Raw genomic sequence first — 24,139 nt, 5'->3', positions numbered from 1 at the left:
TTTGGATACGGTCCCTCAAAATGTGCTGTCATCTGTTGTAAAAATTTTGCCAAATTTGCTTCAATTTGTTATTCCTACAAGACGGATGAATGTTCAACCTTACCTAAAAATTTTTTTAGTAAGATTTTGAATTCTTGTTTCAACACAAGTTGTGTTAGTTTTGTTGTGTTTTCAATGATATTTTAGTTCAAGTTTTATATTAATCCCTTGATTGTAACAATTTTCTCTATCTTTTTATGTTAATTAAGGACAGTTAAAATGTCTACCACAATAAAAGTAAGGCATTCGGATGAGGATTATCATGAGATTACAATTGATTGGGCAAATGAAAGTTTCGATTACAGGAAACAATTGTTCCATCAGGTAAGTCAGAAGAAATGACAATGAAATTAATAATTTCTAATTCACATTTTACTTGAATTTATAGTTATCAGCATTCACAGGCATACCATTCAAATATCAAGCGTATGTTGCAGTGGAAACTAATGAAAGAACATCTGTCGATTTGCACAACATTGAATTCTATGATGAGTAAATGATTTATTTATGAATTTTAAAATTTCTGCTTTTTTAAAATTTAAATACTCTCTAATTCTTTAGACTCTCGCGTCCGGATGATAAAGAGCTTGCAATGGAGCAAATTCAGGATGGCGCTTGTTATTTTTTAAAAACACATTTAGGCCTCTTCTATCCTAATCTCGCAAGTATTTTCTGCGTCTATTCACTGATTCATCGTGATCTGGTCAATGAAAATGACTGCAACTTCTATTATTGTCACTCTTTGGGTAATCGTTTCTTCACGAAGAAATTTTCAGAGATGATAAAATCCGAACACTTGCAGACACTTCTGGATCGAAGACGTGAGGGACAAACATGGGAAAGTTTAACAAGAATTAAATTAAATCTGAATATTGAGCACCTTACTGACCTATCATGCCATCGATATTTCGAATCTTTAGGACAATTTGAATTTCCGTTCTCTAATGACTATTTGCGTTATCGAGGTTGATTAAAAAGTGCTTTTGCAGTTCATTATCAATCAAATAAACTGACTATCAACTTTTTGCATTAAAAGATGAAAATTTCAAAAACATTTAACTAAATGGTGAATTAAAGTCTGGAATCAGATAAATAGAAGAGTATATTTGATGATTATATTATATTTTGTTTTCAATAAAATTACATTTTGTTGATGAATTTTTTATCAAGATTCATTCTTTAGACTTATCCCGTTCAATGACAGCTTGACCAAATTTTATGATGAAAGTTGTCCCTTTGTGCCAATGAACTGTCACTTTAGCATTCTATAAAAATAAAGAATGATGTCAATCTTGAGATGAAATAACCATTTATACATAAAATCTACGCTTCTATGATTCCTCAAATGAACGATGCACAATTTAAACTTCCTTTATCCCTATAAATGAAAAATATGAAATTATTGAAATGGGCCTCTGAAACTTAGTCGAGAACATCAAACTTGCAATCAAGAAAATGCTGGACCAAACCCTCTATTGGATGATATAGAATCGACTGACACAATAACCAACTTGTTTACCAATATGTTTGAAACGAGAACTGAGTCATTCCTGGTTAATGGTATTCAAGTTATCCAAGCTCTTCTGGAATATCGCCACTATCGTGCCAATCTGTCGCCAAAACAACCTCCTGTTGATGAAGAAACTGGCGCAGAAAGTAAAATTGAAATCGGTGATATTGGCACAATGGAAAAAATAGTTTCATATCCAATGTTTTCTGTCAACGAAACAGCGTTACCAGATTTGATGACACCGCTCGATATTAAACGATTAACGAAAAATGTGCGTCAGGTTCACGCTGCAATCGTGCCTCGCCTCGAAGGTTTTAATTCCCTACTCACCAACCCGCCAGAAAAGAGCCCAGTCCGAACTACAATTGGTTTAATTGAGAAACCGTTCGGTGCCACCAGAGTTGAGGTGGTTCATCTCATCCGAGCTTTATCAAGTAGCAATAATCCGACAATCAACCGCAAATTAACTACTCTAAAAACATTGCCTGTTTTGATGGATCTTTTCTTCGCATATCCATACAACAATTTTCTACACACTCAAGTTGAGCAAAGTATTAATTGCATTCTAGACAATCCAAAATCTACCTCACCTGTAACTTGTTTTTTGTTTATGTTTTTCCATCATTGTTTATTTGTTCAAGTGGTTATTTAAAATGCCGATGAAGTGGTTATTTGGCCGTAAAAAGTCTCCGGAGGAGATGGCTTTGGCTTGAATGGACACTTGGCTTTAGATGATGGACATGGATATTTACTTATACATTCAGCAAAGACTCGGTCACATTCACACAGAGAGAATCCAGAGATTATCCTTTGATTGTTCATAATCAGTTAGAGCTGAGAATAGAAAGAAAATCATTATTGTAGCAGAAGATAAATTTAATTGTTGGAAACTAAACATTCTGTATGCTTACCACAATTAGCATAACCAGGAGCAACACAATCCCAACTGTATGGCATTAAATAGAGAAGTAATTGATGACAAGGCGCCATTGCATAACATTGATCATGTTAAGACAACATCTAAATGAATGAGAGTAAACATTTTAAGGAACGATTTAAAGAGGAAAGACAATAATCGACTAACTTGTCAATTGGGTCAACAGGTTTTCCTGATCCAAAGAGACCACAGAAACAACCATAACCTTTGAACTGAAAAGGTTCACAACCAGAGACGCATCTGATCATAGAGGCTAATTGTATTAAACCTCGTTTAATACAATAATAGAAATTTTAGCAAATCAACTTTTCGCTTCGTCATAATAACATTGTTTCAAATCACAAATAAGGATTAAAGGTTATTCCAACCTCGAAGTTGTTCAGAAAAAACAAAAATAAATCCAAAAATCATCACAGATTAGATGAAAACCGTAAAAAGCAAATATTGAGTGACTTCAGATAGAGATCCTTACTATTCCTTAGGCACTTTTGTCACTAAAATCCAGCGAAAATAACAGATTAATTAAAGTGAAAAACATTTCTGTGAAGACGAAGCAAGAAAATAATAAAATAATAAATAATAAAATGTTACACTTTCATTTTCATTTAACTCGTTGATTCTTGTGATTCATTTTGCCGCGATTGATGAACAGGTGACAAATGAAAAAGAAAACAAAAAAGTAATATTTTCACATTTATTGGCTGCAAATAATTCAGTCTAAATTGAATCTTCAATTTTCCGGTAATCAACTTAATTGTTCATTTACTTTGCGAATCTACATTTGTTACAGTTTGCAGCAAAATGTTTCAACTTTTACTTTCAACTTCACGCACTTCACTGTATCTCCTAATCTTTGTTTGGCCTTCCTACTTTGCGAAGTAGCTCTCACTTTCAAATAAACGGCAACAAATTAAAGGGGAGGAGGTAATAATTATATTAACTTAATCAGCTATGAACTTTTTCTCAGCTTAAAAACTTTACAAACCAACTTGAGAAAACTATGTTTAAGCCTTTATCATTTTTATTTGTCAATGTAATTAATTTGTTTTTCCTCTCAATACATTATTATTGGCTAAATAAATAATGTATCAACCAAAAAGTCATAATTTTTATATCGAACACAAAATATACTTGACACCCTAATAATTCAAATTTTTAGTTCGTGAGAGTTACCTAGGTAACATTCATAGAAACTAGAATTATTCTTAACTGCAAACTACGGCGGGATTTCCGAAAACTGGTTTTGAGCAACAAAGAACAAAGAGTCTCTTCAAAGACAACAAGTGATCTACTTTTGGTCCACCATTTTTTGTGCTTAAATGAGGATTTAAATGTTCATCTAATGAATTAACTTATTTATAAATTATACTAAAAAATAAAATTTTTGTCTTAAAATGAATGAGAATGAAAATAATAATAATACTTCTGACAAAAGTAAGTTTCGTTCGTTTTTCAATTCAGTTTCAAAATAAATGTTTCTCTATGTTTAGTTACAATAAAAGTAAGGCATTCGGATGAGAATTATCATGAGATTACAATTGATTGGGCAAATGAAAGTTTCGATTACAGGAAACAATTGTTCCATCAGGTAAGTCAGAAGAAATGACAATGAAATTAATAATTTCTAATTCACATTTTACTTGCATTTATAGTTATCAGCATTCACAGGCATACCATTCAAATATCAAGCGTATGTTTTTGTAAAAGCTAATGAAAGAATATCTTTCGATTTGCACAACATTGAATTCTATGATGAGTAAATGATTTATTTATGAATTTTATTCAACTTTTTTGAGCTTTTTTAAAATTTAAATACTCTTTAATTCTTTAGACTCTCGCTTCCGGATGATAAAGAGCTTGCAATGGAGCAAATTCAGGATGGCGCTTGTTATTTTTTCAAAACATATTTAGGCCTCTTCTATCCTAATCTCGCAAGTATTTTCTGTTTCTATCAACTGATTCATCGTGATCTGGTCAATGAAAATGACTGCAACTTCTATTATTGTCACTCTTTGGGTAGTCGTTTCTTCACGAAGAAATTTTCAGAGATAATAAAATCCGAACACTTGCAGACATTTCTGGATCGAAGACGTGAGGGACAAACATGGGAAACTTTAACAAGAATTAAATTAAATCTGAATATTGAACACCTTACTGGCCTAATATGCCGGCGATATTTCGAATCTTTTGGACAATTTGAATTTCGGTTCTCTGATTACTATTTGCGTTACCGAGGTTAATGAAGATATACACCTTGTAAAACTTAGAACCTAGGTTTTTGCGTTATCGAGGTTGATTAAAAAGTGCTTTTCAGTTCATTATCAATCAAATAAACTGACTATCAACTTTTTGCATTAAAAGATGAAAATTTCAAAAACATTTAACTAAATGGTGAATTAAAGTCTGGAATCAGATAAATAGAAGAGTATATTTGATGATTATATTATATTTTGTTTTCAATAAAATTACATTTTGCTGATGAATTTTTTATCAAGATTCATTCTTTAGACTTATCCCGGTCAATGACAGCTTGACCAAATTTTATCATGAAAGTTGTCCCTTTGTGCCAATGAACTGTCACTTTAGCATTCTGTAAAAATAGAGAATGATGTCAATCTTGAGATGAAATAAACATTTATACATAAAATCTACGCTTCTATGATTCCTCCAATGAACGATGCACAATTTAAACTTCCTTTATCCCTATAAATGAAAAATATGAAATTATTGAAATGGGCATTGCAATTATTCGCAATTAATTAGAATAATAAAAAATTGAAATTTAGAGTTACCTGTTGTAAGAGATATATCTGTTAACAATCGGGTCACTTTCAATTATATAATCTAATGATGGGAGAGACAATATAATTAATATCGCAAATCGTAGTGGACACTCTAACTTACAGGTGGTCGGATCATCATTAGAATGCTCCAATTTATCCGCATCTTTTACAAAAAGCGTCTTCCACAAATTTGTCTTGATGAATATTAATATTTTTATTAATTTCGTTTTTCTTTTGTAATTCTTCTCCCGAATAAATGTCAAATCAACCAATCTCTGAACAACATGGTACCCCATTTCAGATAATCTAGAAGATATAAAATAAATGCATTTTGATTAGATGATTAAGGCCGACACGATATCAAATACAGTAACCTGCCAGATAATGGGACAAACTGAAAATAGCTTATTTTCACTATTTGTTGAACAGACCATTTCATGATTTTCAATCTTCCTTAATTTATCAAAGGACAATGTCCAAAAACTTTGATTTCACCGTTAAGAGTTGGGATTTAGTGAGTTTTTAGGGGTATAAAAACTGAGTCTATCAGTGCTATTAAAAATTTGTTTGAGTCGCCAGTTTTCGATAAAATTGAGGTCAAAGTTAAAGCTTCGATCGCCTTTATTTCAATAATAAAACCAGATTTTTTCATGAAACTCATTTTCCTGGTGTAACTTTTGCTGATTAACCAGAAAATGCAGTTATTTTCAATGAAAAATTCTCTGTTCAGATCAAACAGATCACTTCAATTTTCAGTTAAATTCGAAAAAATTGGCTGATTCATTATGTTCACCCATGAGTTTTGCAGGTAAAAAATGAGTTTCAGATCTCTAACTCAAGCGGTTACAGAAAGCGGTCAATTTAACTGAAAATTGAAGTGATCCGATTTTGATCTGAACAGAGAATTTTTCATTGAAAATAACTGCATTTTCTGGTTAATCAGCAAAAGTTACACCAGGAAAATGAGTTTCATGAAAAAATCTGGTTTTATTATTGAAATAAAGGCGATCGCCATTAATTCACCATTTAGTCAAATGTTTTTGAAATTTTCATCTTTTAATGCAAAAAGTTGATAGTCAGTTTATTTGATTGATAATGAATTGCAAAAGCTATTTTAATCAACCTCGATAACGCAAGTAATAATCACGTAACCGAAAACAACCTAGATTCTAAGTTTTACAAGGTTAATATCTTCATTAACCTCGGTAACGCAAATAGTAATCAGAGAACCGAAATTCAAATCGTCCTAAAGATTCGAAATGTCGATGGCATGATAGGACAGTAAGGTGCTCAATATTCAGATTTAATTTAATTCTTGTTAAATTTTCCCATGTTTGTCCCGCACCTCTTCGATCCAGAAGTGTCTGCAAGTGTTCGGATTTTATTATCTCTGAAAATTTCTTCGTGAAGAAACGACTACCCAAAGAGTGACAATAATAGAAGTTGCAGTCATTTTCATTGACCAGATCACGATGAATCAGTTGATAGAAACAGAAAATACTTGCGAGATTAGGATAGAAGAGGCCTAAATATGTTTTGAAAAAATAACAAGCGCCATCCTGAATTTGCTCCATTGCAAGCTCTTTATCATCCGGAAGCGAGAGTCTAAAGAATTAAAGAGTATTTAAATTTTAAAAAAGCTCAAAAAAGTTGAATAAATTCCTAATTAAACCATTTACTCATCATAGAATTCAATGTTGTGCAAATCGAAAGATATTCTTTCATTAGCTTTTACAAAAACATACGCTTGATATTTGAATGGTATGCCTGTGAATGCTGATAACTATAAATGCAAGTAAAATGTGAATTAGAAATTATTAATTTCATTGTCATTTCTTCTGACTTACCTGATGGAACAATTGTTTCCTGTAATCGAAACTTTCATTTGCCCAATCAATTGTAATCTCATGATAATCTTCATCCGAATGCCTTACTTTTATTGTAACTAAACATAGAGAAACATTTATTTTGAAACTGAATTGAAAAACGAACGAAACTTACTTTTGTTAGAAGTATTATTATTATTTTCATTCATTTTAAGACAAAAATTTTATTTTTTTGGTATAATTTATAAATAAGTTAATTCATTAGATGAACATTTAAATCCTCATCTAAGCACAAAAAATGGTGGACCAAAAGTAGATCACTTGTTGTCTTTGAAGAGACTCTTTGCTCTGGGTCTCTCTAAAAGACCAAAATTGGCCAAAAATGGCCAAAATTGAATTAAAACATTTAAAACATGTATATTTTATATTTTTCAATATAATATAGCTTATCAATGATGCTCATTAAGTATTTTTAGACTAAAAAAAGTTGTAATTAGCAAAAAACAATAAGATTACAATGGAATAACAAATTGAAGCAAATTTGGATACGGTCCCTCAAAATGTGCTGTCATCTGTTGTAAAAATTTTGCCAAATTTGCTTCAATTTGGTATTCCTACAAGACGGATGAATGTTCAACCTTACCTAAAAATTTTTTAGTAAGATTTTGAATTCTTGTTTCAACACAAGTTGTGTTAGTTTTGTTGTGTTTTCAATGATATTTTAGTTCAAGTTTTATATTAATCCCTTGATTGTAACAATTTTCTCTATCTTTTTAAGTTAATTGAGGACAGTTAAAATGTCTACCAATAATTTAACTCGACTGATTCCAATGTTGGAGAAAGTTTCCGCTCTTACTGTTGCTAATAATCCGGGTTTGATTGCGCGATTAGAAGAGTCCATCAATTATGCTTCAATTTTGGATGAAGTGAACGTTGACGGTGTGGAACCATTGTATCATCTTGACGAAGGTGGAAAATTGTATCTTCAAGAAGACAAAGCTGAACCACAGGACAAGATTGCTGTGATGGCGAATGCTAAAGAAAAGATGGAAGACTATTTCGTAGCTCCAATGAGTGTTTCTCTGAGAGAAGTCAAAGAAAAGTCCAATATTGACGAAAAAGTTGAAGCTTCGATTTAACTAATCAGTTTTCTACTGTTTTTTTAATTTAGTGTTAGCATAATTAGTATATATTTGTATTACATCTTCCATCCATTTGGTATTCAGCTTTAATTAAATCATTCTACGTCAATAGTTTTATTGATGCAATGGGTGATAATAATTGTTTATTTGATATTTAATCAGTAATCACTACATCACTAAATTGTTATAGTGATTATCTGTAAAGATAATTGATTCACTTGAAATAATTTGATAAAGATTGATAAATTGTATGATTTCAGCTCAAATTAATCAATTTAGATAAATATAATATAATAAAATTGATCAAGTTTGATTGATAGAGATTTCTTAATTTTAACGGTATAAATGACAAGCAGGTTGTATAAGTTGAACAATTTACACTGGAATATTCAAAGACTTGCGAACAAGTTTATCAGCAATCGCATAAAATTGATTCCTATCTTCACGCCACATCTTAGCAGCATCAACATTCGCTCCAGATTCTTCATTGGGCTCAGCTAACATTGAAATGACAGAAAGTAAAACTTTCTCAACACTTTGCACTGGAGACCAACGTTCAGCAGATGATTCATAGCCCATTGGATCATCTCCAGGAGCATGTAAAATTGAAATGCAGACACGTCCATCTGGATAGATGTTGGGATGAAACATTTCACATGTAAATTGCATTTTTGGTGGACTTAAAGGATAATCTGGAGGAAATACTAGTCTAGCAGGAAAAACTCCACCTTCAAAGCATGTTCCTTCAGGACCTGGAGTGGAATGAAAAATGCAAGCAAATTAATAAAACTTGTTACAAATAAGTTGCATGAAAACATCTAGTTGTTATAATTAATCAATAGATCATATTGTTTTTATGATTGACACTTCAAGCCATTGGGAAAGCTTTAAATAAAAAACAGCTGACCCGTAGTGAAGTAACGATGAAACACTTCGATTGCTAGCAATTAAATACCTATTAAGAGCAGAAAACTAAGAATAATTGCGGATTTAGGACAAAACTTGATATAACTTGAGTGATGAAAACAATCTAAAAGCTCACCTGTTATCAAAGCTTCCCATTCAAAGAAGTTTTCTTCGTCTATGGGTCCAGCTATGATCCCTTCAGGCGGATTGAGGGTCAATTGTTTGTATTCCGCCATTAAACGACGCAAAGGTGATCCTGCCATGATAATTCAAGAATAAATAAATTCAATTAAAAAACCTAACCAGTCACAATTGAAAATTTATCCAATAAAATTGATAAGTGACGTTCTGGCAAAACAAACTCATTTTGTTGGTAATTCACCCTACAGGTGGCACTAACCGAAAGCGCGTAAATAATTTGAAACAAAGGTGGCGCTTGTACAGCTAAAAGGCGGAATTAGGATGTGGTTTAAAAATTCAAAATGAAATAAGCAAACAGTTTTCTTTCACATCTTTAAAGATTCTACCTTTAATTGGTTATACTACTCAACAATTGTTTTACATTCATTTAATTATTTGTTGTTCACTAATATTTAATTTGTTTTTGATTCAACTATTACCCATTTCATCTACCAAAATGGTTGTTTCGACTCCTGGTAGAACCTCACCGTTGAGGCGGTACACAAGTGTTGATGACTTTTACCGTGTAAATGCCACTTTGAACAAATTATTGGAAAAAGAAAGAACTGAGCGTGAAAAAATTGACCGTGCCGCTCTCAATTATCTTCAAGCTGTTAAGGAAGATTATGAAACCAAAATAATGACCTTGAAAGAGGAACTGGAAAAAGTTCGTAAAGAGTCTGATGGAGTATGCAAAAAGGACTTTCAAAATGTTAAGTTTGAACTAAGGATTGCCCAAAGGGATATTAAAGAACAAAAGTCTCGGATTGAATATCTTCGTGACGCTAGAAAAGAAGCGGTAGACAAATTGAGTCAAGTGGAAGCAACTCTTGCTGAAAAAGAAGCAGAAATCGAAGAATGGAAAGTCAAATTTGAAAATTTGTCTACGGATGTCAAGAAACTTATGGATGATAAAAGTACCTGTGAGGAAACCTGTAAAACTTTGGTAAAAGAGAAAGAAGATTTGATTGCTTTGAATGAAAAATTGACAAACTCCAATGAAATTTTACGATCAACTTGTGCCTCTGTGGAAAGTCAAGTCTCCAAGTTTGAACAGGCTTGTAAAGTACAATTGGACATTAAGGTTAAACTGACTGAAGAGAAAACCAAAATGTTGGAAAAGATCAACAATCTGGAGAAAGAGCTTGGGACAATGACATCCAAGTATGAAAATCAAATTTTGGACATGGATAGCAAAATTAAATCCCTTGAATCTACTGTTTCAGAGTACAAAACTAAATGCAAGCAGCTTGAAGAAGAGATACAAGAGACTCAAAATGCCTTGGAAGAAGAGAGACAATTCCGTGTATTACATGAGGATCAATTACCCGCTTTGTTAAAAGAAAATGAACTGAAACAACACACCATTGAAGTTCTTCACACAAAATTTGCAGATTATGAGAAAGAAATATTTTTTTTAAAGGAGGAAGCCTCTAACCACATAACTAGTATTGCCCAGCTTAATTCTAAAAACAAACAACTCACTTTAGCTTTGGAAGAAGCTTTAGTCAAAAATGATACGCTTCAGAAAAGGATTGAAGTTATTGTTGAGCAGTTGGAGGATGAGAAACTTGAGAAACTTAAGCTCAGTCAAACAGTACATCAACAATTTAAAGCCATTGATTTGTTGCAAGATGAAATGGAAAAATCAAAAATGGAAAAATCAAAGAAGGTAGAATAGTTGTTAAACAAAGAGTTATTATTTATTTATTTATTAAACCTTACTTTCTCGTTACTGAATCTCACTTACATTTTATCTTTACACAGTCTTCGTGGTTTGGACATGTTAATAGCCCAGCCAAGGATGCATCTCCAGCATTTAGAGTGTCCCATATGCGAGAATTAGAAGCAGCTCTCGAACGCGAGAAGGCCAAAAATAAAACATTGACAAGACAAATTGATGAAACTAAACAGGAACTTCGACGGTATAAAACTGAACGTGAGTAACAATTTCTTATAATTTCCGTTCATTATCTGAATCTGTAATCATAATTTAAACTAATATTTTTCACCTATATAGTTCGAAAATATGATAAAATAGGAATTACTTTTCCTGTACACGAAGGCAAAGGAGACGCGCCAAGTAATATGTCAAGTTTAGATCCTAAATACTCGAAGGAAATCGCCGTGGAAGTAACACCGTCATTAAGCTCAGAACCTTCAGCTCCTTATCACCAAGATGTTGACAATTTAACTTACTCTTCTGCAAGTACAAGTACGACTGATAATAATGATACATCTGAAGTAAGTAAAAAGCTAAATATTCAAGTTTTCTCGATTCAGTGGTTTTCTCGATCGTCAAACGATTGACCACCATTTTTTATATCGGTTCTAATTAGTTTTCTTTTATGTATTTAGGAAGAGAAAGAATTCATGTTCAATGAATCAGGCCCCTCAGAATTTGCTCATCAAAAAACTTCCAGTGTGGGATAAATATTCGTACTGTTAATTTCTTACACAATATTTAACAAGAAAACATTTCATATCTATCTTCATGACGTTAATATTTTATGTAAATTGGTATTTTTAAAAGTCTGCAAAAATATTTTATCATAGATTACACCACGAAGATCCAGTCCTGGAACTATTCTCATGTTCTCCATCTATATCCAAGCATGATAATGAAATTAAATAAAAAAAACAAAAGTTAAATGACTACAAAATGGACAAGCAAAAAACATCATTACATTTTCAAGAGCTTATCCTTTCCACCACTGGCAACTAGTTCACCATCAGGACTCCAGTCAATGGCGTAAACCTGTCAAAAAATGTCGATTATAAATCTATTTCATTGAATGATTGCCTTATTGTTATCAAACCTCATCAGCGTGTCCTGGGAGATCTTGGAGTAACTTTTTTGTTGACATATCCCAAACTTTGACTGTTGAATCAGCGCTTCCACTAACTAATAATCTACTATCAGCTGACCAAGAAATTTGATAAACAGCTTGAACATGTCCTCTTAACGATGTGATATATCTTTATGATAAAATAGAAACGAAAAAGACGTGAATATAGGAAATATGATCCGATTCTTTTTCCTTTCCAGATAAAAAATCTATTATGAATACCCAAACTCAAACGAAATTCATTAAAGGCTTTGTATGTAATCAGCAAAATATGAAATCAACTTACTTTCCTGTTTTACCATCCCAAAGTTTAATTGACTTGTCAAATGATGCACTTGCTATGTAACGTGTATCCGGAGAAAACTTGACATCATTGATTAACTGTTGGTGTCCTGTCATTCTAGCAATATGTTTTTTATCTGATTCAGGCTCCCAGAGAAATAGAGTAAAATCGTCAGATCCAGAAACAAGTCTTTCTTTATCACCGCGAGCTTCATTGTACCTTTTAAGGGCTTCATCAGATAAATTGTCAATTTTGTTCAGTTTCTTTTTATCAGAAGGTTCAAAAGCTCCAGTTCTCATGACGTAATCAGTGCTCAATGCCAATGTGTTGAGCCAATGACCATGTCCCTCTAAAGTTCTGCAAAGTACTCCCTAAGTAATATGAAAAAATATTAATTTGCTTATCTCAACATCGCCCAAAAACGGAAAGATATTAACTACTCACATCATTATCGCGCCAAACTCTTAAAGTTCTGTCTTGTGAACCACTGTAGATTAACCCAGTACCTCCCCATCTTAAACAAGTAACTGATTGATTATGACCGCAAAGGGTAATTAAACATTGATTCAAAATTGTATCCCATATTTTGATTGTGGTGTCTTTCGATGCACTGGCGAGCCTTTTGCAATTACCATCTCTGAAAAAAAACAAAAATTTAAAATTAATTCAATCCTAGAAATGAAGCTGTTGATTGCATGTTTGTACCTATGAAGAGGTTCCCAAGCTAAAGCATTAATCCATTGTTTGTGACCTCGCAAAGTAGCACCGATCTGCTGTCCTGTTTTAGCATCCCAAATAATTATTTCTCCATTTTTGCATGCTGAAGCTAATTTAAGTCCATTAGGAGCCCATGAAATCACCAATACCCAATTACGATGACCACGGGCAGTTGTGTGTGGTGTCTGAGTTGCTACGTCCCAGAATCTGACGGTTGTATCACCAGAACCTGAAGCTAAAGAAGTACCATCAGGACTGAATGAAGCTGAAATTACTGCTTCAGCGTGTCCAGGTAAACTTGCGGAACATCTTGTTACAGGTCGTACTCTAAAGACAGCCTGTGGAGCAAAAGTAATATGAACGATTTTTTCAGATGACCAGTTTTTGTCTGAGGTTTCATCAATTGTTTTCTTCAAAGAATCTTTGATCTCCACGTCATCGATAAAAAACGAATATGGAACTGGTGTTGCACTGCTGTAAATAGTATTCAATAAAATAGATAATTTACGGGAATCGACGTTGATTGGTAAATCAAAAGGAGAACCTAAAACTTCACCAGATTCATTCTTGAATTGAGCTAAAACTCGTTCTACAGTTTCAGTCATTTTTCTCAAGGAAGGATACGGATAACAATCAAATGAGCACAATAAATTCCAAACTCGTCAGTATAACAATTATTAAATCATTCATAAAAATTCGGTATACTTGATAAAAACAGAAAAAATCACAATTTTGAAACTGCATGCTACTAAAAACATGTGGAAATTAGCAACTCAGAATGCGCGGGATTTTGAATTGTAAAATCCACCTAAATGTCATTTGAAACCTGTATGATAGTTGAATCATTATTTACGAGCTTTAGGATTTTGTTTTGTGTTTTTTATTTACAATTTACGATTAATGGAATCAATTCAAAAAGTTCCTGATGAGTGCAGAGAAACAGTGTTGATTGCTAAGAGTCAAACTTCAAACTAATGTTGACCCAAACCATCGAGATAACTTATGATGATTTTCAAATGATTGGTTTTGTGAAGTTGTTGCTCTTGATGTTTATTTAACAACTGAACAGATAAGTTAGTTAATGAAATTTATCAAACAAATATAGTTTCATCTTTTCTCTTTTTCTGTCCTGTAGATGCTCCTGGTTTATGTTGAGCATCAGGGTGATTAGCTAATTCAGGAGGGCAAGATGATACTGGACTTTGTTGCAACAGTTGTTTGAGATCATAGAACAGGTGAGAATCGTCTTTTGTACAGAAAGAAACAGCTTTACCCGTTAAACCAGCACGACCAGTACGACCAATACGATGAATATAATCTTCAATACTTTTAGCCATATCATAATTAATGACAAGAGTAACATTTTTAACATCCAAACCTCTACCTGCAACATCAGTAGCTACAAGAATATCTTTCTCACCAGATTTCAAAGAAGATAAAGCAAATTCTCTCTGTTCTTGACCTTTACCACCATGAAGAGTACAAGCATTGTAACCAATTTTTTCCAGACTACGAGCCAATACATCAGCTCCTTTCTTTTGATTGACAAATATCATGATTGGAGGTTCAACACCAGCTGACAAAGTTTGCATGAGTTTCTTTCGTTTATCTGATTCAGCAACAAGATATACAACTTGTTCAACTCTTTCAACAGGTTTACCAGCTAAACCAATGGTGACCATTGCAGGACGACGTAGATAAGCTCGTGCCAATCTTTCAACACTTGGAGGCATTGTTGCTGTAAACATGACAGTTTGTCGATATTTATGTTTTGAATTAAAATTGGCAATCAATTTATCTTCATCTTCAGCATCATCAGTATCTGGTTTTAAATTTGTTACAGGCATAAAGTCGAGAATTTTTTTCAAATCAGGTTCAAAACCCATATCAATCATACGATCAGCTTCATCGAGAACAACATAAGTACATCGGCTTAGAACCAAATAACGATTTTCAAGTACATCAATTAATCTACCAGGAGTTGCAATAACAATTTCACAACCTAATCGCAATTTGAAACCTTGCTCTTCTCGAGAAGAACCTCCAATTACTGAAACAGTTCGTATTTCTAATGCTTTAGCAAATTTGAGAGTTTCTTCTTCAATTTGTTGAGCCAATTCACGAGTAGGAGCTAAAATAATTGCATATGGTCCTTGGTCAATCTCCTCTTGACGGACTATCTTTGGTTGTGCAGTTATCCAAACAAGCAATGGAATCAAGAATGCAGCAGTTTTACCAGAACCAGTTTCAGCAACACCAATAATATCTCTATTCTGTAATCCAATTGGTATAGCTTGTCTTTGAATAGGAGTTGGTTCTTTGTATTTAAGTTCATTAATAATTTCTATTATTTCTTTAGGTAATCCTGATTCATCCCAATTTCTTATTGGATTCGGAATTTTTCCACCTTTAATTGCAATATTGTAATCTTCTCTAAATATTCTCCAATCTCTTTCTTTCATTTCAGTTAAACCTTTTTGAGTCCAATGACGATCATCCCAAGTTTGTTTCTCTTCCTTCTTTTTCATCTTTTCTAATCTATATTTTTCTTGTTCTTTCTCTTCATCAGTTCGTCGACGTTCCAATAATTCACCATAAAATCTTGATTGTTCTTTCTTCTGTTGTTTAAAATCAATACCAGCAATATGACCTCTTCCATACAATTGAATAGTATGTCTATCTTTATATATTGGATTATAATCATCACTTGTATCTTCACCAGCATCCCAATCAAAGACAAATTTTCTTTCATTTAATCGACGAAGTTTCTTTTTCTTTCTTGCAGCACCAAGATATCGTTCCTTGATTGCATCAACTTCCCGCTTTTTATCCTTTTCCTTTGGTTCATTGTCATCATCATCAGCAATTCTTTCTCTGTCTCTGTCTCTATCTCTATCTCGTTCTCTTTCCTTTTCTCGATCCCTGTCACGATCTCTACCACGTCTATCATCTCCTCTTCGATCTCGTCTATCCCTTGAATCATCCATTCGATCATCTCTCATTTCTTTCCTTAATTTTTCCAAATATTGTTGTCGTTGTCGATTTGCTTCCTCAATCTTTTTCTTCATAGCAGCAGCCTGTTCTTCTCGACGTTGAATTGCCAATTTTTCACGTTCTTCTCTGGTTAAAAACTTAGGTTTAATATCAACATTTGGAGCTAATTTAGATGCTGTTCCTTGTTGTTGTTTTAATTTATCCTCTTCAGATTCGGTTAGTGTTGCAGCTGCCGTAGCCATGATTGATGATGAATAAGAACACAACTATGATGCACAGTAAACAATGATTACACTTTCAATAAATATCGCACAATTTTGATATGATCACTCACAATTGACAATAAACTCAACAAAATTAAGTGACAAACATACAAGCAACAAACATGTTTCACAGCTGATAACCCAAAATTACCCAAAACTGAACTCAACGCCATCCATTGGAAGAAACAATCACACAATAACCAGAAAAATCAGTAAGTCAAGTCAATAAATTATTTTATTCAAGAATCACCGAAGAATATTTTCCAATGTAAAAGTGTAAATCAATTGTTGAAACAAATTAAGCATTTATCATAAATTTCAACGTAAGTCTCAAGATAAAAACAAAAAATGAAAGCAATTATAAAACTTCTTTTCTCAAATATGTATTGGCCCTGAAAAGGGCCGTTTTTTGGTTATATGAGGTAAATTAGGTGATCATGATGAAGAATGAAGGATGATGATAATTATTATGATGGAATTGTTTATTTAGATGAAGTGTATTTGGTGACAGCTTTGGTTCCTTCTGATACAGCGTGCTTAGCCAATTCACCGGGAAGGAGAAGTCGGACAGCGGTTTGGATCTCCCTGGATGTGATGGTTGATCGCTTGTTGTAGTGGGCCAATCGGGAAGCCTCAGCAGCAATTCTTTCGAAAATATCATTAACAAAGGAATTCATGATGGACATGGCTTTGGATGAGATACCAGTGTCGGGATGAACTTGTTTCAACACTTTGTAGATGTAGATAGAGAAGGATTCCTTTCGTCGCTTCTTCTTCTTCTTCTTGTCAGTGGCTCGTACAGCTTTTTGGGCCTTACCGGCTTTCTTAACAGCTTTACCTGAGGGTTGAGGAGGCATAATTACTAAATGATAAGTTGATTAAACTTGATTCAAAAATGAAAGCAAAATTTCAATAATACAAATTACTATGGAAGTAATTTTACACAAATTTCAAAAGATGACCAACTGATGACAACACTTTACTTTTTATACTTCAGTGTAGAGTGTTTAACTATAAGTTTACCTAAACGAGGACTCATCTTTACTCCTATTGGTTGTTGCTATAACTACGCTCATTCTTATTGGTTGGTGACTTAAACACCTTTAGCGTAAAGTATATAAACTAACTTGATGTTGTTGTTTTCACTCAATCTCAGCTGTTAAAGTAAATTCATTCTTACTTTTACATTTTAACAAATTTATTATCAAATTTTGTTTCATTTTCTTTGTGAATTTTCACTCAACTCTATTCAATAATATTAACTAATCATGTCTGGACGAGGTAAAGGAGGAAAAGTCAAGTCAAAGGCAAAGTCACGATCATCTCGTGCAGGTCTTCAATTCCCTGTTGGTAGGATTCATCGTCTCCTAAGAAAGGGAAATTATGCTGAACGAGTTGGTGCTGGTGCTCCAGTTTACCTGGCTGCCGTTCTTGAATATTTGGCTGCTGAAGTTTTAGAATTGGCTGGTAATGCTGCCAGAGATAACAAGAAGACTCGTATCATCCCCCGTCATCTTCAACTTGCCATCAGAAACGACGAAGAATTGAACAAGCTTCTTGCTGGTGTTACCATTGCTCAAGGTGGTGTTTTACCAAACATTCAAGCTGTTCTTTTACCAAAAAAGAGTGACAAGAAAGCTTAATCACCTTTAACAACCATCATAATAACATAATCATCATCCTCTTCATCTTTCATTATGATCATCCTTTACATTATATACTTCATATAACCAAAAAACGGCCCTTTTCAGGGCCAATACATATTTGAGAAAAGAAGTTTTTATAATTCTGTTTAATTTAATCTTGTCTTTAATTTGTCTTTGACTTGTATTTGATTCATAATCATCATCATGTCTTGTCTTATATATTTCGTTAATAAATTTATTTATTAAACATACATGTAGTTGCTCTTGTTCTTTGATAAATATTAGTAAATAATATAAGAATTCAAATTATGAGTTGAAATGAGTGAAGAGATAAATGAAAAAATGAATGAAATATCTCTTTTTATACAATTAAATAGTATGTCCATCTTTATAAATTGGATTATAATCATCACTTGTAACTTCTCCAGCATCCCAATCAAAGACAAATTTTCTTTCATTTAATCGACGAAGTCTCTTTTTCTTTCTTGCAGCACCAAGATATCGTTCCTTGATTGCTTCAACTTCCCGCTCCAACTTATCCTTTTCCTTTGGTTCATTGTCATCATCATCTCGATCCTTGTCTCGATCTCTATGATGTAAACAATGATTACATTCTCTGTGAATATTCTTCAATTTTGATAGTTAATCACTAACAATTGGCTAACAAAATATACTCACAAGCATTGAGCAACAAGCCTGTAAATGTAACAAGAACCGAGAGTCAGAGAAAAGAAAAATTAACAAGTAGACTTCAATGAATATTTATAATAAGTAGACACCTTTATTAATTAAAATATACTTTATTACTCACAATCTAAAATATGATCTTGAATCAATGTCAATGTAATGTCATTTTATGTCAATAAAGTCAAGTTGTTTAAAAAATAGAAACTGTTATAACAATCTTTTAACAAATAAGTATTTGGCCCTGATAAGGGCCGTTTTTGTTTTATAATGAGATCAAATGAATATGATCATGATGAGGAAAGGTGGGATAAATGGATGAGAGAGGGTGAGAGATGAAGGGATAGATGAATGGATGTATGAGGAAATGAATCAGTACACTTAAGCACGTTCTCCTCGGATTCGTCTAGCCAATTGGATGTCCTTTGGCATAATAGTAACTCGTTTAGCGTGGATAGCGCATAAGTTAGTGTCTTCAAAGAGACCAACCAGGTAAGCTTCAGAAGCTTCTTGCAAAGCCATAACAGCTGAAGATTGGAAACGAAGATCAGTCTTGAAATCTTGAGCAATTTCTCTCACCAATCGTTGGAAAGGTAATTTACGGATCAACAATTCAGTTGACTTTTGATAACGACGAATCTCTCTCAAAGCAACTGTACCAGGTCGGTATCGATGAGGTTTCTTAACACCACCGGTGGCTGGAGCAGATTTACGAGCAGCCTTGGTTGCCAATTGTTTTCGTGGAGCTTTACCTCCAGTTGATTTACGAGCAGTTTGCTTGGTTCGGGCCATTTTTCACTAAAAATGAGTAAGAAGTTGAAACAACTTGAATAAAAATTCAAAGACAAATATGATTTGATGAGATTGATTAACAAAACTAAAGTGAACTCACAAATTTTACATTACCCGCTTAAATATCAAACTAGATTGTTTGTTTGACGCTTGTTTGAGTCCTCGTTGTGGTAAACTCTATTCTTATTGGTTCATTCACAAACAGCTTTTTTTCGTGTTTTTGGGTTCAAACAAGAAAATGCGGCAAATTTGAATTCACTTTTCTTTCTTTTCTGTATTGTTTATAATTTTTATGATAATCCCAAACATATGACTTTTTGTTCTCTCTAATTTCTTCCAACTCCTTCTTTTATTTGCATTTTTTTTAATTAATCTTACATTTTCTCTCTCTCTTATACTAGGTTTTATGGATAAAGAATCAATTGAAATCATTGTTGATGAAATTAGTGAACAAGAAAAGGCTGTTATGAAGACAATGGGTTTACCTTCACATTTTTCATCATCTAAAAAATATGATAAATCAAAGAAAAAACAACAACAACATGGAAAGGTAAAAAAAAGTCTATGTAAATATTGGCATCAAAGATATCGTTTATTTTCTCGATTTGATCAAGGTATTAAACTTGATAAAGAATCATGGTATTCAGTGACTCCAGAAATGATTGCTTTACATATTGCTTCAAGATGTGTTAAAGATGATAATTACAGAGTAATAATGGATCCTTTTTGTGGTGTTGGTGGAAATATTATTCAATTTGCTTCATTTTCAAAAAATGTTTTCATTATTGCCAGTGATATTGATCCAAAAAAAGTATCAATGGCCAAACATAATGCTACAATTTATGATGTATCTCATCGTATTGCTTTCATGGTTGGCGATTTTTTCAATATCATTAAAACAATCAAAATACATGTTGATTGTATCTTCTTAAGTCCTCCATGGGGTGGACCAGATTATTTAAAACAAGATAACTATTCGTTATCATCTATGACACCAGATGGATTCAACATTTATAATGCTGCTAAAAAATATATTACTCCAAACATTGCTTTCCTTTTACCAAGAAATATTGACAGAGATGATTTAAATTCACTTTTACAACCTGGAGAATTCATTGAAATTGAACAAAATTTAATTAATGATAAACCCAAAACAGTTACAGCATATTTTGGTGATCTTGCCAAACAAGATTTGTTGCAATCCTGATACTTGATTCAAATCAATGTTTCATTTTTCGTCGTTCATCTTTCATAACATAATTGCATTATTATATCATTTTATGATTGTTACATTATCCATGTCCATTTTTTATTACCAATCATCTTGTGATATTATTCATAGATGTTATTAATTAAATTCACTTCAAAACAGGTACACTTTTGTTATTTATTCAAATCCTTTAACCTTTTCTTAACTCTCATTGATGAACTTCATTTGAACACTTTTAAGTTTTCTCTGTTTGTTTTTATTCAATTCAAATTATCTTATTTCATATTCCTAATATTTATTCTTGCTCTATTTTTAGTGAACTTGCTATCAACTGCTTTTTGGTGTAAACTAAACGAAGTGAAATCGAACCATGAGGAAACAGCAGCAATCAAAAAAGTCGCAATTTACAATCAAATAGGGCAATTAAGGTGACACAAAAGGGGGTCAACGATAGTTTATCAAATTAATGAGAGCAAAAAAGTATCGGTTGACAAAAATCATTGAAGCTTGTTAAGTAATGACAGCAATAATAAAATGATCTCAAACAAATTGGTGGAAGAAAGGAGTAAATGTAAAAAGTAAATAGTGAAAGAGAAAGTTACAATCAAAAGTTAACTGTTTACTGTAAACATTAATCAGGCTAAATTGTTGGAGAGAAGGCAAAAAAATATGATTTTTGGTGCTTGGCTGTTATCATCAGCACTTTCATCATTGTCGTCCTCGTCAATTGTTAAGGTGAACTATTAACTCAGTTCATGGTAATCATTTGAGTTAACCTAACTCAAATTGCGCTAAACAACTCTTAACCAATTGTAGCTCTGTTTTATTCCAGTTGGCTCAATTATTTACCCTGAGAATAAAAATTTATTTTGATTTTAAATCAAATTCTCCATTTCATTTGCAAATATTACTCCTGTGTTCATATCAAACCAATGGATATATTAACCGTGTTTGTGTTTTCATTGATCTCATCTCTTCTCCATGTATTTATACTCGTAGGAAAAGTTAATTGTCAGACTGATGACATTTCACTTGTTAATACAATCAACCAATTGTCTCTCTCCTTCCTACCAGAATCATTACAATCTAATGAAAATGTGATCTTCTCTCCGTTAAGTATTGTAATGGGACTTGGCCTGTTGGCTGAAGGGGCAACTGGAAATGGTCAGCAACAGTTGATTTCATTTCTAACCAACACAAATCAAACTATTGATAAATCAATTGCTCTTCAACAGTTAAGGAAACAATTTAAAAGTGTAAGTTATCCTTGGTTTCATAACATCGTTCACCGTTAGTCAGTTGAAAACCCAAGTCACGAAACCAGATTGAAAAGTAAAAAGTTAACCAGATTTTGGGTTACATTCGATGTTGGAGTAAATCTGTTCTCAAAAATTCGATTATCATTCGATTTTCACTGAAATTGGTGATCAATTTTCAAGATTATTTTTCAATTGTGATTTACGTTAACTATCGACTAGTGATCAATCAATGTTCATTCAATTATCGTGTTTAAAACTCTCACAATGTCAACGTTTCTGATTGTTTCTTGTTCAAATTTACCTTCTCCCTGTTTCTTGTAAGCTATAACACACAATCAATTAATGATGAACATGATGATAATGAAGATTATGCTTTCACCACATGAAAACTCTGTTGCAACAAAACATGGTAAATGAGGATTAACTTGAAGTGATAGTCTTGTAGTTACCATGGTTTTTTGGGTTTGGTCCTCAAAAAATGAAAGTATATCATTAACTTGAGTTATTTTTGACTCTTTACTCTTAACTGTGGCACTATTTTGCACACAACAGACAAACATGGATAATGAAAAGCTCATTCAAAGTGATCATTTTCATTGATCTTTTCCTTTCCCTTCATTTCATCATCACTTTTATCATTCCCATCATCATCACCATCATAATGATCAGAGAGAAAGGCAACGACCACAATGAAAGTGATGAACTCAAACATGGTTCAAGATCCAAGCATATAAGACAATAAAGTTCAATAATTGCCAAGTTTACCTCAAATTGTATAATGACCATTTTAATGACCATTATGACTGTAATTACCAGACAAAGTTTCCGATCAAAAAGGTAACACAAAATGTTAATGTAAATACACGTAAATACATGCGTTTCATCAACCCAATCCATAGTATTAACATCAATCTGCCAACCTGAAAATTAAATTTTTGATCAATCAAAACTTGAGGTAAAATAATCATTCATTCCGGTATAAATAGTGAAAGTCTCAAGACAAAATACTTTGAATACTATCAAGTGAATGAAAAAACTTATTCTAAGGGTTCGATTGGGTGAAAAGATTTAACATTGAACAGCATTTTAAGGTATTGACAAATTTACCTTAATATGTTTATTGGACCTTATCTGTTAAGCATGAGTAATTGGGATTCTTACATGATTTTATTCATAGTCTATCTTGTTATCTTCAATGAACTTTTATTTACCTAAATCTCTAAATAAGTCAAGATGAGCAGATTGAATAGTTGATCATTTTAAACTTGGAACAGAATTACAGAGATTTAAACAGCTACAAACAAAATGGCATAATCTGTTTACCACTAAGATTCACAGCGAGATTTGCCTTGAAATATTCATTGAAATGAGTTGCGAGTCAGCTGCTTGAGATTAACACTTTTTGTGCCAATCTTTTTGGATTGTTTGGCCTTTTCAATGTCTTCTGATTGACTTGAATTGAGTAACAATAATATCAAGCTTTTAACATTAATATTGAAATAAAGAGAAAGTTGAAAAGTAAGACAACATCGAGTGGAAAGATGAAAGTTTTGTCAAAATGGCAAGTTAATTTAAGATTTTAAGTCTTCAAATTTGCATTTTTAGTCTCATCCTCGTTTCAGATGAACCAATCTAATTTAGCAAATTTTTTACTCTTGAAATTGCGTAGTTGTGATCAAAATAGACCAAGAAAACTCGTCATCTTGAACATAATAACAATAAAGTGTATGACTTGAAATGAACAGTTGAGAAACAAAAATGATATTTCATTGAGCAATTCATCAAATTGACAGTGAAATACTCAGCTAAGGTTAACTTTCACGTTAAGTTGATCCATTTATGTTTTTTTTCATCTTAAAAAATGTCACTCCATTGGATTTGTAAATTGTGATCAACTTAAATCAAAGTCTCGATACGTTGAGTTGATTGATCTCATCACGAGAGTTTCATTGTATTTTTATTATCTCTTTTGTAGCCTCACTAATTAATACCCTTAAAATGATCAAGATAATTGTTTCATAATAATGTTCAATAGTAAAGTTGCTATTAACAATAATCAAACATTTAAGAACACCAGGCAATATCAGAGTTGATTAGAATTGATTAGATTAATAGATCA

General features: G+C 32.6%; 15 protein-coding genes across 18 annotated transcripts; 7 read left to right on the top strand and 8 right to left on the bottom strand.

Moving 5' to 3' along the window:
* The first annotated feature begins 112 nt into the window (after positions 1 to 112).
* LOC107360443 (uncharacterized) lies at positions 113 to 1,197 on the top strand. The gene is made up of 3 exons (XM_089267658.1): positions 113 to 363; positions 428 to 531; positions 601 to 1,197. The coding sequence occupies exons 1-3, from the start codon at positions 259 to 261 to the stop codon at positions 1,007 to 1,009; spliced, it is 618 nt and encodes a 205-aa protein (XP_089123784.1). The 5' UTR covers positions 113 to 258; the 3' UTR covers positions 1,010 to 1,197.
* Positions 1,198 to 1,445: 248 nt separating this feature from the next.
* LOC149094257 (serine/threonine-protein phosphatase 6 regulatory subunit 3-B-like) lies at positions 1,446 to 2,221 on the top strand (the record flags this gene model as incomplete). The annotated part of the gene is made up of 1 exon (XM_089267447.1): positions 1,446 to 2,221. A coding segment is annotated over one exon (756 nt), but the record flags the coding sequence as incomplete, so codon positions are not given.
* A 71-nt stretch (positions 2,222 to 2,292) lies between these two features.
* LOC112538652 (basic phospholipase A2 PA-5-like) lies at positions 2,293 to 2,767 on the bottom strand (the record flags this gene model as incomplete). Its single annotated transcript, XM_089267446.1, is given in 3 exon segments — positions 2,293 to 2,559; positions 2,562 to 2,569; positions 2,634 to 2,767. Coding segments are annotated over 3 exon segments (276 nt in total), but the record flags the coding sequence as incomplete, so codon positions are not given.
* Positions 2,768 to 3,732: 965 nt separating this feature from the next.
* Positions 3,733 to 4,963, top strand: LOC112538663 (uncharacterized). 2 transcript variants are annotated; one of them, XM_025160474.2, is made up of 4 exons: positions 3,733 to 3,920; positions 3,977 to 4,074; positions 4,139 to 4,242; positions 4,318 to 4,963. In XM_025160474.2, the coding sequence occupies exons 1-4, from the start codon at positions 3,881 to 3,883 to the stop codon at positions 4,724 to 4,726; spliced, it is 651 nt and encodes a 216-aa protein (XP_025016242.1). In that variant the 5' UTR covers positions 3,733 to 3,880; the 3' UTR covers positions 4,727 to 4,963. The 2 variants fall into 2 exon arrangements, with proteins under 2 accessions (XP_025016242.1, XP_025016243.1); XM_025160475.2 differs by having other exon boundaries at positions 3,753 to 3,920; positions 4,139 to 4,176.
* On the bottom strand, positions 4,907 to 5,699 carry LOC112538664 (trafficking protein particle complex subunit 5-like). The gene is made up of 3 exons (XM_089267660.1): positions 5,391 to 5,699; positions 5,279 to 5,330; positions 4,907 to 5,189 (listed from the first exon to the last, which is right to left on the bottom strand). The coding sequence occupies exons 1-3, from the start codon at positions 5,563 to 5,565 to the stop codon at positions 5,135 to 5,137; spliced, it is 282 nt and encodes a 93-aa protein (XP_089123786.1). The 5' UTR covers positions 5,566 to 5,699; the 3' UTR covers positions 4,907 to 5,134.
* Positions 5,700 to 6,236: 537 nt separating this feature from the next.
* LOC107360444 (uncharacterized) lies at positions 6,237 to 7,454 on the bottom strand. Of its 2 annotated transcripts, none has more exons than XM_025160476.2 (4): positions 7,271 to 7,454; positions 7,117 to 7,214; positions 6,949 to 7,052; positions 6,237 to 6,874 (listed from the first exon to the last, which is right to left on the bottom strand). In XM_025160476.2, exons 1-4 carry the CDS (start codon positions 7,302 to 7,304, stop codon positions 6,466 to 6,468), a joined length of 645 nt encoding a protein of 214 aa, XP_025016244.1. In that variant the 5' UTR covers positions 7,305 to 7,454; the 3' UTR covers positions 6,237 to 6,465. The 2 variants fall into 2 exon arrangements, with proteins under 2 accessions (XP_025016244.1, XP_015782592.1); XM_015927106.3 differs by having other exon boundaries at positions 7,015 to 7,052.
* Positions 7,455 to 7,632: 178 nt separating this feature from the next.
* Positions 7,633 to 8,548, top strand: LOC149094256 (glutamyl-tRNA(Gln) amidotransferase subunit C, mitochondrial-like). The gene has a single exon (XM_089267659.1). It carries the CDS (start codon positions 7,893 to 7,895, stop codon positions 8,232 to 8,234), a length of 342 nt encoding a protein of 113 aa, XP_089123785.1. The 5' UTR covers positions 7,633 to 7,892; the 3' UTR covers positions 8,235 to 8,548.
* On the bottom strand, positions 8,350 to 9,462 carry Ubc7 (ubiquitin conjugating enzyme 7). The gene is made up of 2 exons (XM_015927107.3): positions 9,280 to 9,462; positions 8,350 to 8,989 (listed from the first exon to the last, which is right to left on the bottom strand). The coding sequence occupies exons 1-2, from the start codon at positions 9,404 to 9,406 to the stop codon at positions 8,613 to 8,615; spliced, it is 504 nt and encodes a 167-aa protein (XP_015782593.1). The 5' UTR covers positions 9,407 to 9,462; the 3' UTR covers positions 8,350 to 8,612.
* A 186-nt stretch (positions 9,463 to 9,648) lies between these two features.
* On the top strand, positions 9,649 to 12,442 carry LOC107360318 (uncharacterized). Its single transcript, XM_015926950.3, has 4 exons — positions 9,649 to 10,995; positions 11,091 to 11,262; positions 11,344 to 11,567; positions 11,682 to 12,442. The coding sequence occupies exons 1-4, from the start codon at positions 9,781 to 9,783 to the stop codon at positions 11,754 to 11,756; spliced, it is 1,686 nt and encodes a 561-aa protein (XP_015782436.1). The 5' UTR covers positions 9,649 to 9,780; the 3' UTR covers positions 11,757 to 12,442.
* Positions 11,747 to 13,921, bottom strand: Nle (notchless protein homolog 1). The gene is made up of 6 exons (XM_015926951.3): positions 13,161 to 13,921; positions 12,900 to 13,092; positions 12,459 to 12,826; positions 12,143 to 12,302; positions 12,011 to 12,081; positions 11,747 to 11,926 (listed from the first exon to the last, which is right to left on the bottom strand). The coding sequence occupies exons 1-6, from the start codon at positions 13,775 to 13,777 to the stop codon at positions 11,914 to 11,916; spliced, it is 1,422 nt and encodes a 473-aa protein (XP_015782437.1). The 5' UTR covers positions 13,778 to 13,921; the 3' UTR covers positions 11,747 to 11,913.
* A 115-nt stretch (positions 13,922 to 14,036) lies between these two features.
* LOC107360316 (putative ATP-dependent RNA helicase DDX23) lies at positions 14,037 to 17,377 on the bottom strand. 2 transcript variants are annotated; one of them, XM_089267654.1, is made up of 2 exons: positions 16,111 to 16,548; positions 14,037 to 16,068 (listed from the first exon to the last, which is right to left on the bottom strand). In XM_089267654.1, exons 1-2 carry the CDS (start codon positions 16,406 to 16,408, stop codon positions 14,264 to 14,266), a joined length of 2,103 nt encoding a protein of 700 aa, XP_089123780.1. In that variant the 5' UTR covers positions 16,409 to 16,548; the 3' UTR covers positions 14,037 to 14,263. The 2 variants fall into 2 exon arrangements, with proteins under 2 accessions (XP_089123780.1, XP_089123779.1); XM_089267653.1 differs by having other exon boundaries at positions 14,037 to 17,377.
* On the bottom strand, positions 16,647 to 17,377 carry LOC107360329 (histone H2B). The gene has a single exon (XM_015926960.3). The coding sequence runs from the start codon at positions 17,284 to 17,286 to the stop codon at positions 16,912 to 16,914; it is 375 nt and encodes a 124-aa protein (XP_015782446.1). The 5' UTR covers positions 17,287 to 17,377; the 3' UTR covers positions 16,647 to 16,911.
* A 145-nt stretch (positions 17,378 to 17,522) lies between these two features.
* Positions 17,523 to 18,326, top strand: LOC107360331 (histone H2A). The gene has a single exon (XM_015926962.3). The coding sequence runs from the start codon at positions 17,698 to 17,700 to the stop codon at positions 18,070 to 18,072; it is 375 nt and encodes a 124-aa protein (XP_015782448.1). The 5' UTR covers positions 17,523 to 17,697; the 3' UTR covers positions 18,073 to 18,326.
* A 504-nt stretch (positions 18,327 to 18,830) lies between these two features.
* LOC107360327 (histone H3) lies at positions 18,831 to 19,633 on the bottom strand. Its single transcript, XM_015926957.3, has one exon. The coding sequence runs from the start codon at positions 19,549 to 19,551 to the stop codon at positions 19,141 to 19,143; it is 411 nt and encodes a 136-aa protein (XP_015782443.1). The 5' UTR covers positions 19,552 to 19,633; the 3' UTR covers positions 18,831 to 19,140.
* Positions 19,634 to 19,815: 182 nt separating this feature from the next.
* Positions 19,816 to 20,926, top strand: LOC107360323 (trimethylguanosine synthase-like). The gene has a single exon (XM_015926954.3). The coding sequence runs from the start codon at positions 19,958 to 19,960 to the stop codon at positions 20,756 to 20,758; it is 801 nt and encodes a 266-aa protein (XP_015782440.1). The 5' UTR covers positions 19,816 to 19,957; the 3' UTR covers positions 20,759 to 20,926.
* Positions 20,927 to 24,139: the final 3,213 nt, after the last annotated feature.

Source organism: Tetranychus urticae, chromosome 2, assembly GCF_039701765.1.
Source record: "Tetranychus urticae isolate SD_2017Ah chromosome 2, NJAU_TeUrti_SD_1.0, whole genome shotgun sequence".
Classification (NCBI taxonomy): Eukaryota; Metazoa; Arthropoda; class Arachnida; order Trombidiformes; family Tetranychidae; genus Tetranychus; species Tetranychus urticae.
The sequence above is the reverse complement of the archived record's forward strand: the minus strand, read 5'-3'. Positions and strand labels throughout refer to the sequence as shown.